This window comes from Myotis brandtii, unplaced genomic scaffold (genome assembly GCF_000412655.1).
Source record: "Myotis brandtii unplaced genomic scaffold, ASM41265v1 scaffold1954, whole genome shotgun sequence".
In the NCBI taxonomy this organism is placed as follows: Eukaryota; Metazoa; Chordata; class Mammalia; order Chiroptera; family Vespertilionidae; genus Myotis; species Myotis brandtii.
This window is the reverse complement of record NW_005357285.1, coordinates 449,887-461,057: the sequence shown is the minus strand read 5'-3', so window position 1 is coordinate 461,057 and position 11,171 is coordinate 449,887. Positions and strand designations below refer to the sequence as shown.

Here is an 11,171-nt window from a genome sequence, read left to right as displayed (position 1 = left end):
CTTCTAGTTGTAGAATCTCTCCTCAGCCAGCATTCCTGTGGTTCTGGGTGATGTCCGTTCCGTCTTTTAGTTGTATTTTTGAAGTGGTTGTTCGAGGCAGCAAACTCCGGCGTTAACCTATGCCGCCATCTTGGTTCCTCCTAAAAAGATTTTTTTTTGAAACTTGCTTTCTTATTATATGTTAGTTTACAACCTCCATTGGAGACTAATGACAGGGTTTTAAAACTGTTATTATTAATTCATAGATTTTTATGTAGTTGATGTGCTCTTTATTCATTGTGGTAATTCTTCTTGATGCAAGTTGGCTTTTGTATCCACACTAAAAGATTCTCTATGCTAATCTTGTACATTGTTCATTTCCTGTCCCAGACCTTGCATAACCCTATCTGCAAGGTGTCCTAGTTCCTTTTTGTGGGAAAAGGCTTTTTAGAGGCCACAATGTGGGTACAGGGAAAGCTTATTGCTGCTAGGCCTTTTCGGTGGGCAGACCTTGAACAAACACACTCTCTCTCAGATTTACAAAAAGGCACCAGCTTATACTGATCTTTCCAATTCCAGTGTAAGTTTATAGGGCTTTTACTCTATGACTGGTATTGTTATCTTTTTTCCCGTTACATTAAAAATTTTGGTTCCTAAGGTTATTAACATAATTCCTTACTTGCTTTGTCCTACAGTATATCTGTACTAGTTTTAAAATCATATCAGTGGATTAGTTCTAACAGTATGACTACTGAATGCTGTTTTATATTTGTTCTTTAGTCTTAGACTGTATTTCCGTGGTATGTATAGTAAAAATTCTGTTTTAAAGTTGTTTGAAGTAATTCTTTTTTTTTAATCTTCACCAGAGGATATTTTTTATTGTGTTTTTTTTTTAGAGAGAGAGTGGAAGGGAAGGAGAGAGACAGAGAGAGAGAAACATTGATGTGAGAGAGACACATTGATTGATTGCCCTCCTGCATGTGCCCCTACCAGGGATTGAACCTACAACTGAGTTACTGTGCCCTTGACTAGAATAGAACCCGGAACCCTTCAGTATGCGAGCTGACCCTCTATCCCCTGAACTAAATCAGCTAGGGCTTTGCCTAGCTTTTTTAAAAAAAATATATTTTATTGATTTTTTACAGAGAGGAAGGGAGAGGGATAGAAAGTTAGAAACATCAATGAGTGAGAAACATCGATCAGCTGCCTCCTGCACACCCCCTACTGGGGATTTGCCCGCAACCAAGGTACATGCCCTTTGACCGGATTCAAACCTGGGACCCTTCAGTCCGCAGGCTGACGCTCTATCCACTGAGCCAAACCAGTTAGGGCATTTGCCTAGCTTTTTAAAATTAATATATATGTGTTCTCACCCCATGGCATTACTGTGAGAATTGTCATCATTCCTTTTTTACAGTATCAAAGTACTCCCCAAACCCTCATTCATTGATTTTTGGGTGTTTTATCAGCTGACTTTAGGAGCCAGTGTCTATTAGTGGGAAGGGAAAAAGAAGGCAATAGATGTTTCTTAAGCTCTGTGTCATTTTCTCTGTAGGTGGTATAGTTTTTCCTAAAGAGGAGGAAATTGAAGTTCAGTAAGGTGTAGTGACATAATCCAGATCACATGGCCAATAAGAGACAGAGCCATACATAGTTCAGGATATAACTTGGGTTAAAGTTCATTTCTTTCTGATAGAGCATGAATAAGTCACCTAGCATTTCAGTGGTTTTAAGGCTCATATTGATGATTTTTAATGTAATATTTCAAAGGGTCTTGTTTTTTTCTAGCTTTTTTGTTTGCTTGTTTGTTTGTTTTTGGGTGGCTCTTAGGAATCTGATTAAAAAATACACACCTCACTTTTGTGTTTTTAAAATAATTTTTGAGAGTTATATTTTTAAATGTATAATATATAAAATGCTTAGTATATAACCAATACTATTAATAAAAAAAGGAATTTTTAAATTATCCAGAATCTGAAACCCTTACTAATCTTGCTATTTAAACTATTTAGTTCTTTAAACCAGTTTTCAGAAAGGCCAGATTTATTGCGTATATTTTCCTTCAATTTTAATCGGAAATGGATGCCTAGAGCATCTGTTTATTGTTAATATGGCTGGTTTGCAGTAAGAATGACTATTTCTAATTTTAGATACCTTTTAATATGTGAGGATCATAAATTCCCTATCTCTCTCTCTTCTCTCAACTATACACATGGAAATTCTTTCTCTTAAAAATGTGTTTTCCTAAATTTAACCAAAAAATTTTTTTTCTATTCTAGTTTGGGAATACCTGCTACTGCAATTCAGTTCTTCAAGCACTTTATTTTTGTCGTCCATTTCGGGAAAAAGTTCTAGCATACAAGAGTCAACCTAGGAAGAAGGAGAACCTTCTTACCTGCTTAGCGGATCTGTTCCATAGCATAGCCACCCAGAAGAAAAAGGTTGGAGTAATACCTCCCAAGAAGTTCATAACAAGATTACGGAAAGAAAATGGTAATCCTTTACTTGAGAAGCTCTCACGTTTCTCCTGATTAGGGCACTGATCTTAGCTCTCAAGACCTAAATGGCCTCCCAAAGGCCCTATTTCCAAATAGTATCACACTGGGAATTAGGGTTTCAACATATGATTTTAGCGGGGACACAATGTATGAAGTCTGTAACATGATCTGTAAGTGTACTGTTATATTGCAAATCAGCGAGCTGAACAGAGGACACCTTAGTAAGCCAAATTTGGAGTCTTTATTACTCCAGCAGTCTCAGAGGAGTTGCCTCTCAAAGTCTGAGCAAAGTAACATGGAGGAAGCTTTCCCTTTATACCCTCCCGGTTTCTTTGTCTCCTAAATATGGGACTTCCAGACCTTTTGCAGGCTTTACAAAGAGCCCTATGTATTGGGAGATATTTTGCAGGAAGCTTGTAGCCTTGAGCACAGCACAATTCAGTAACCTTGAACACAACACAATTCAGATAACTAAAAGACACCTGGCATGGGAGTAACCAGGGACAGACCAGACCCTTATGTCAGCAAAGCGGCTTGCAAGGCCAGATAATTGAGCTTATTTTCCCTATTATTCGAGCAAGTGTGTTTACAGAAGCCAAGAATAGCAGAGTTAATTCACAGAACAAAGGACCATATATGTTTAGTGGAAAATTTCGAACAGCAGTTTTTACAACATAGAGGTTATGAGAACAAGATGGAGTGCCTATGCTTCAGTACAATGATTTTTAAAATTTTAGATTGACTCAGAGTTCAAGTTACTGTGTTGTGAAAGTTTTGTGTGGTTAAATACCCATAGCTTTATATGTTTGCTTCTCAAAGCTGGTATTAAAAACAGTGTTTATTACGTTTTAATTGTTAAATATTTTCTGAATTTTTTGTGTTTAGGCAGAGTGAATTGATGCACAATAGACTTCTTAAATACCTTGTTGAATGAGACTAATTCCAAATTAAATATTCCAGACCTATCCCATAAGTTTTGTTTCATGTTTCTGTACTTTAGAAACAATATTTAATAGAAAAGCATTTTTATTATTTTGATGCTGGTGGTATTTGTAAGTATGTTTTGAAATATATTTTTGGCTTTTGAATTTTTCCTGGATAAATATGTAGAGAAGAGCATACAAATCAAAGAGGATTTAATAGGTTATCCATTGCATAACTTCCTTCTGAGATTTTATTTGCTGGTTTGTTTTAAATCTCTGCAAAAATAGGTTGCCCATTTCAGTATTTCCACTAACTTTCACAGTTTCTCTGTTCTTCTTAAATGTTTCCTTCCATGTATGTTATAAACTTCATGTTTTATAGTCTCAGTAGATACTAGCTTCATATTTTTAAACTACTGTTGCCTTATATAGCTAATCATTTTTATATCCTTTGGAAAGATTCTATTTTAATTTTAGTAATGAATTTTTATTTTATTTTTTTAATTTTGTGTCCCCCATTCAAAACATAGGAGGACTGTGGCACAGTGCTCCTAAGTGCAGTATGATCAGACCTGCTCTTACATCTTATCTTTGATGATGTGAAACTGGCTGAATATTTGAGTTAATTATTATATATTTAGTTCCTACTGTGTACCTGGCACTATGCAGAACTAGGGACATAGAAATAAGACAAAGCCTCTCGCCTTGAGGGAGCTGACATTCTAGTGGGGAAGTCAAACAATAAAGAGTTATGTAGTATAACGTGTCATAACTGTGCTGAAAAATAAACCAGGGAAAGGGGATGGAGAATGAGGAAGTTGATAAGTGGTATTAGATTAGAACTTTGAAGTGAGAAACAAGCCATTAGAAGGTCTGAGGCAAAATAGTCTTAAGCAGATAGAACAGAAACTGCAATTGCCCTAAGTGCTGAAAGGACATCAAGAGAATTAGTGTAGCTAGAGTGGAGTAAGATGAAGATAAGTTAGAGAACGGCAGGGCCTAGACCTTGGGTTTTATTTTGAAAGCTACCCGGAGCCATTGAGAGTTGTGGGCAGATGGGCAGGTGATATGTTCTGATCTGTGTTAGGGAAAGAGCTTTCTGGCTGCTAGGTGGCCACTTTGTGGGAATGGGTAGGCTGGGCAACATGAGAAAAAGCAGGGAGACCCGCCCGGGGACTATTGGAGTGATTTAGGTAAGAAATGAAACCATCTGTTTAAAATTAGTAACTTTCTCCAGGCTTTCTATTATTTTGGAAGAATTAAAACAGGTTGGTGATCTCATTATGTTAGCTAGAGTTGACTCAACTGGAGAGTGTGGGATCATTTACGGTGGCCTTGAGCATCAGATCAGATGGCATCTACAGTGTGCTCTGACATTGAATCTTGGCATTGTACATAGTTCATATTGTTGTTTTGGGCCATATTTAGTCTTCTCATGTCGTTTTTAGCTGTTTCAATCCCTGTTCCTTGTTAGTTTGTTCATTCATTCAAAAACTGTCAAGTCCATCTGCTATGTGGCAGGCACTGTTCTAAGTGCTGGGGATACAGCTGTAAATGAGATAGAAAGGGTCCTGGTCTCAAGGATCCTGTATATACATAATAATGTCAGGTGCTGTGGAGAGATACAAATATAAATTTACATTATATATATGTATATATATATATTATTTTTAGGTGTTGGTCTTCCTCAAATGAGGAAATATTAGTTGTTTACAAATAACACTTATTAAACATATTTGAGTAAATAATTTCCCATATTTGTTTCAGTCTTTTTTCTTCAAAAGAGCATGAAGGACATTTTGTGTCATGAAAGCTATTGCTATTTCTGAATTATAAAGAAAACATAACTTATTTATAAGTAGTGACTTTGTTTTCTTTTTTTGGCATTAATGTTGCAGCTATATCTGGACTATAAATGTTTATACATTTTATATACTTTTATTTAATAATGAAATTGTCTGTCTCTCCCACTAGACTATCAGTTCCATGATGGAGAGAACCCATTTGTTTTTGCTCACCATTGTATTCCCAGCACATAATCCAGTTCCTGGCACATAGTAGGTGCTTACTAAATATTTGTTGAATGAGTGGATGGATGAATGAATGAATGTGTTTGTTTAATTTTCCAAAGCAAGTTTGAAATTCACCTTTCCCATTATGCTACTTAGCACAGGAGAAAGAAAACCATGATTTAAAAAATGAAATATAATGTAGTTTACAGGGATTGTCCTGAGGCCATTTAGTTGATGTTTAGTGTTAATGAAGTGCTGGTTGAGGTTTTTAAAACTGTAGTGGCTGTTCTCAGATAGTGCAAGATTCTGGTATATTCAGCGTACTATATTTATAGAAAATACACTGTATAGTATTTTAAATATTTCAACAAAACACTTAAAGAGTATTTTTCTGGTTTACTTTGCATCTCATTTCTGGCTCTTTCAAGTCAGTCAGGGTATTTCTGTGAATATGAAGTCATTATTCTCTGTTAAAAGAACATTCAATAAAAGATGTTTCAAGTTTTTAAAAAACAAAAACATTTGCACAGTTTTGCTTTAAAAAGAACTAATTATTTTGAAAAACGTGTATATGTTAAAGTATATTTTTTATCAACCGTAGTGAATTATTTGGCTCTCACCTTAACTAGCCAGTGTTTATAAAATCTTCTTACTGGTCCTCTCCCATAATCCTCCTTTTTTAGATCTCTCTATGACTTTTCCAATTTATTTCCACTTTTCTTAAGTCCCCTAGTCAACGCTAGCATACTTTCCTTCCAGTCCATATATATATATATTTTAATCCTCACTTGAGGGTATGTTTTTATTGATTTTTTTGTTCTTTTAGGGAGGAATGGGAGAGAGAGAGAGAGAGAGAGAGAGAGAGAGAGAGAGAGAGAGAAAGTTAGACATGATTTAAAAAATGAAATATAATGTAGTTTACAGGGATTGTCCTGAGGCCATTTAGTTGATGTTTAGTGTTAATGAAGTGCTGGTTGAGGTTTTTAAAACTGTAGTGGCTGTTCTCAGATAGTGCAAGATTCTGGTATATTCAGCGTACTATATTTATAGAAAATACACTGTATAGTATTTTAAATATTTCAACAAAACACTTAAAGAGTATTTTTCTGGTTTACTTTGCATCTCATTTCTGGCTCTTTCAAGTCAGTCAGGGTATTTCTGTGAATATGAAGTCATTATTCTCTGTTAAAAGAACATTCAATAAAAGATGTTTCAAGTTTTTAAAAAACAAAAACATTTGCACAGTTTTGCTTTAAAAAGAACTAATTATTTTGAAAAACGTGTATATGTTAAAGTATATTTTTTATCAACCGTAGTGAATTATTTGGCTCTCACCTTAACTAGCCAGTGTTTATAAAATCTTCTTACTGGTCCTCTCCCATAATCCTCCTTTTTTAGATCTCTCTATGACTTTTCCAATTTATTTCCACTTTTCTTAAGTCCCCTAGTCAACGCTAGCATACTTTCCTTCCAGTCCATATATATATATATTTTAATCCTCACTTGAGGGTATGTTTTTATTGATTTTTTTGTTCTTTTAGGGAGGAATGGGAGAGAGAGAGAGAGAGAGAGAGAGAAAGAAAGTTAGAAACATTGGTGGTTACCTCCACTGCAACCTTTTGTTATAAGGGACAACTGTTCCAACCTACTGAGCTACCAGGCCAGAGCCTTTCAGTTCTTATCTTTTTTGTTTGTTTCTTTTGTTAATTCTCACCTGAGGATTTTTCCATTGCTTTTTAGAGCCACTAGAAGGAAGGGAAGAGGAGGGAGGGAGGGAGGAAGGGAGGGAAAGAGAGAGAGAGAAACATCAATGTGAGAGAGACACATCAATTGGTTGCCTCCTGCATGCATCTTGACCTGGGCCAGGGATCAAACTTGTAACTCAGGTACGTGGTTTTGACCAGGAATCAAACCCGAGACCCTTCAGTGTGCAGGCCGCTGCTCTAACCACTGAGTAACATCAGCCAGGGCTCAGTACTTTTCCTAATGGGCCTTCTGAGGTGGGTTGTTATGTATCTGTGACCTGGGGTGGAGAGTGAGAGAAAGGAAAGCTTTTGATTTTTAAGCTTTTGATTTTTAAGGGGTTCACGTGCAAGTAAGGAAGCTGCGTAAACACTGAAGGCAGCAAGGTTGGTGCAGGAGTCCAGCTGGACAGAGAAATCAGGAGTCAGGCTGGACAGAGAAAGCAGGAGTCAGGAGTTAGGCTGGACAGAGAAAGCAGGAGGCAGGCTGGGCAGAGAAAGCAGGAGGCAGGCTGGACAGAGAAAGCAGGAGGCAGGCTGGGCAGAGAAAGCAGGAGGCAGGCTGGACAGAGAAAGCAGGAGTCAGGCCATCCGTGGGTGAGTAAGGGGAGGTTGGCAGATGACTGCAGAGATAAGAGGGAGAAGGTAGTATGGCCAGATCTTAAGAGCTTTTTTTGATTGAGAATGAGTTTTTACCTGCAAGTGAGAGTGTGGTTGTTTAAGTGGCAGCAGGGAGCTAAAAAGGTTGCAAAATGTTGAAGAGATAGAGAGTTTTGAACAGAAAGTGTTTTTTAGAAGGAACAACATAAAGGGTTAGGAAAGAAGAAAGTCCCTAAGCTGAGGAAGGAAATAAGGACAGAGGGAATGAGAGGAGTAGGGAACAGGAGACTGGGGTTGGGGGTGAAGTAGTATTTCAGGGATGGAAGTTTATTCTAGTAAGAGGCAAGGTTAAAGGCAATTGACTTCTGTCGTTTTAACTTTGGCTTAGCCAGTGGTTCTCAACCTTCTGGCCCTTTAAATACAGTTCCTCATGTTGAAACCCAACCATAAAATTATTTTCGTTGCTACTTCATAACTGTAATGTTGCTACTGTTATGAATCGTAATGTAAATATCTGATATGCAGGATGGTCTTAGGCGACCCCTGTGAAAGGGTCATTCGACCGCCAAAGGGGTTGCGACCCACAGGTTGAGAACCACTGGCTTAGACTGATCCAATGGCAGAACCACCTGAGGGTTGCAAGCAGGGTTTGGCTTGGTCTCAGAGAGGTGGGGTGGCCAGGAGGTTTTGCAGAGGTGCAGGCTGTCGGTGTCAGGGGTAGTGCAGTGACTTCTGTGAGCAGTGGTGGGGAATAGTGTCATAGTGCTTTGGATTTACTGTCCTTGTGGGCAAAAACCAGTGGACACATGGCATACCAAATTAAAGATCCGTTAGATGTTTAGTCTGCATAGGCTAAAGCAGTAACTTGTAAAACTGTTAAAAACAACTTAGGGAGTTTAAGGCTAATCAAACCCCTCATGACAAATTTATAGCAGAGAAATGAAGTGTGGCTTCAATTTTGTTCTTAATATTACTGTATTTGATTTGCAGTCCAACAGAAAGGTAAGGTTAAGTAAATTTCCTATGACATGTGATGATTAGAGGTGGATCCATAATATGAATCCAGTCTTGCACATTAAATATGATATTTGGTCTTTTTGACACCAAAATTAAACTCTTGCTTTATTTTCTTTTCTTTTCATATAACTCCCCAAGAAATATTTTCACTTGTGCCCATTTTATTTTTATGGTAGCCTTTCAAAGGAAGATGGTATTCCATTTTACAGATAGGAAAATCATGTTTCTTAACCTTTTGAATTTTGTTTCTATAAGTTGTTGATTTGAAGTCCTTTGCCCATTTTGCATTTTCTTTTGTATATGTAGAGAATATTAATAATTTCCAGGTTTTACTGTTTATTTTTAACTTTTAAATGATTCCTAATGCATAGAACTTAATTTTGTGCAGTCATATCTGTAGCTCTTCTAAAATGTAATTTTTGGTATTCGTTTCATCTTACCAGTGGTTCTCAACCTTCCTAATGCCGCGACCCTTTAATACAGTTCCTCATGTCGTGGTGACCCCCAACCATAAAATTATTTTAGTTGCTACTTCATAACTGTAATTTTGCGACTGTTATGAATCGTAATGTAAATATCTGATATGCAGGATGTATTTAGGCGTCCCCTGTGAAAGGGTCATTCCACCCCCCAAAGGGGTCACGACCCACAGGTTGAGAACCGCTGTCTTAGACTTTCCCTAAATTTTCTTCTAAATTTGTATTCTTTCATTTAAAAAATGTAGTCTTTCTGGAATTCATTAAGTGTGCATTAAAGATCTGAAGGCGAAATTTCCTAACTGGGTAATTTCTCAATGCGTAGTGCTGACTAAGCTGCAGTGCTCTGTGTGCAAGGCTCACACTGTAAGCTTTGTGTGCAGCTAGGTGGAGTTCAGCTGCCTGGTCTGAATATTGGCTCTGCTGTTTCCTGGCAGTGTGAGTTTATCCTCTCTGGTCCCATTTCCCTATTTGTAAAATAATGTCAGTAACAATATCATAGGATTGTTAAGATCAAACGAGATTCCACCTCTAAAGTCCTTATTCTTCAATTTTAGGATTTGTATAATGTCAAGCACTGGGTAAAACACTTATTGTTAGCAACTGTCAGTATTTCCATTATAATTATTCATTTGTATAACTGCATGGAATATTTCCTGGAGTTATAAAATCTCACATTTGAAAGAGCCCTTGGAGATTATCTAGATTAAATAGATAAATCCTGATATCATTATTTCTTAAAACTCAGTAAACATCAGAGTCACCTGGAAGGGCTTTGGGAAGTCAAGGTTGCAGGCCTCACCTCTGACTGACTGACTAAATCAAAATCTCTGGGATGTATGGCCCAGTCATTTGTAATTTTGACATACGTTCTGTGTGATTTTTATGCGTTTGGCTTGACAGCAGCAAGAGGTTGTCCACCTTCTTAAAAACGTGCCATGTTGTAATATATGTGGGATAATACATTAGATGAGCTAATAAAAAGCAATTGTTTCTTGTCTTCCCAGTACATTATGTTAAATGTATGAGGATAGGTTTTGCCCTTTCCTCATGGATCAGTTAGTATTATTTTTTTTAAAAAAGATTCTCATTCATCTTAACTTTATTTCTCCAAATTCAGTCATAATTTTTAGATGTGAAAGATATTTATTTCTTGTAAATTACTAACACTACCAAATATTTTTACTTAGTTCTAATGGAATACTATTCTTTTTTAAAGTTAGCTTTTAAATGAAGTTATTAATTCTGAAATAATTCTCTAATATATTTCTATTTTTAGAGCTTTTTGACAACTATATGCAGCAAGATGCCCATGAGTTTTTAAATTACCTACTAAATACAATTGCTGATATTTTACAAGAAGAGAGAAAGCAGGAAAAACAAAATGGCCGTCTCCCGAATGGTAACATTGACAGTGAGAACAACAACAGCACACCAGACCCAACATGGGTTCATGAGATTTTTCAGGGAACATTAACTAATGAAACCAGATGTCTTACTTGTGAAACTGTAAGTATATTGTAACATTTTGTATAGAAAAAAATTTAATTCATTATTGTAAAAGTTCTTTGAGGATAATAAGTATGAGAGATAAACTTGGAAGCTGTAATTCTTAGGTGTAGGACAGTCATGGCAAACCTATGACACGCGTGTCAGGTGACACGCGAACTCATTTTTTTTGGTTGATTTTTCTTTGTTAAATGGCATTTAAATATATAAAATAAATATCAAAAATATAAGTCTTTGTTTTATTATGGTTTGATAATAAATATCAAAAAATTTCTATATGTGACACGGCACCAGAGTTAAGTTAGGGTTTTTCAAAATGCTGACACGCCGAGCTCAAAAGGTTCGCCATCACTGGTGTAGGATAAATGTTAAAGATGGACTTGTTAGGTGAAAAGAATCTCTCAAAATGGAAGCA

General features: G+C 36.5%; 1 protein-coding gene across 5 annotated transcripts in view; it reads left to right on the top strand.

The window, feature by feature from the left end:
* The window catches only part of USP12 (ubiquitin specific peptidase 12), a 68,544-nt gene that overhangs the window by 15,752 nt on the left and 41,621 nt on the right, over positions 1-11,171 (top strand). For 3 of the 5 annotated variants that reach the window (XM_014538643.1, XM_014538648.1, XM_014538647.1), the window contains 2 exons: positions 2,259-2,472; positions 10,527-10,756. In XM_014538643.1, the coding sequence (XP_014394129.1) occupies positions 2,259-2,472; positions 10,527-10,756 (444 nt within the window). Of the gene's footprint in view, positions 1-2,258; positions 2,473-5,374; positions 5,458-10,526; positions 10,757-11,171 lie in introns of those variants that run through there. The other 2 variants (XM_014538644.1, XM_014538645.1) reach the window with 2 other exon arrangements.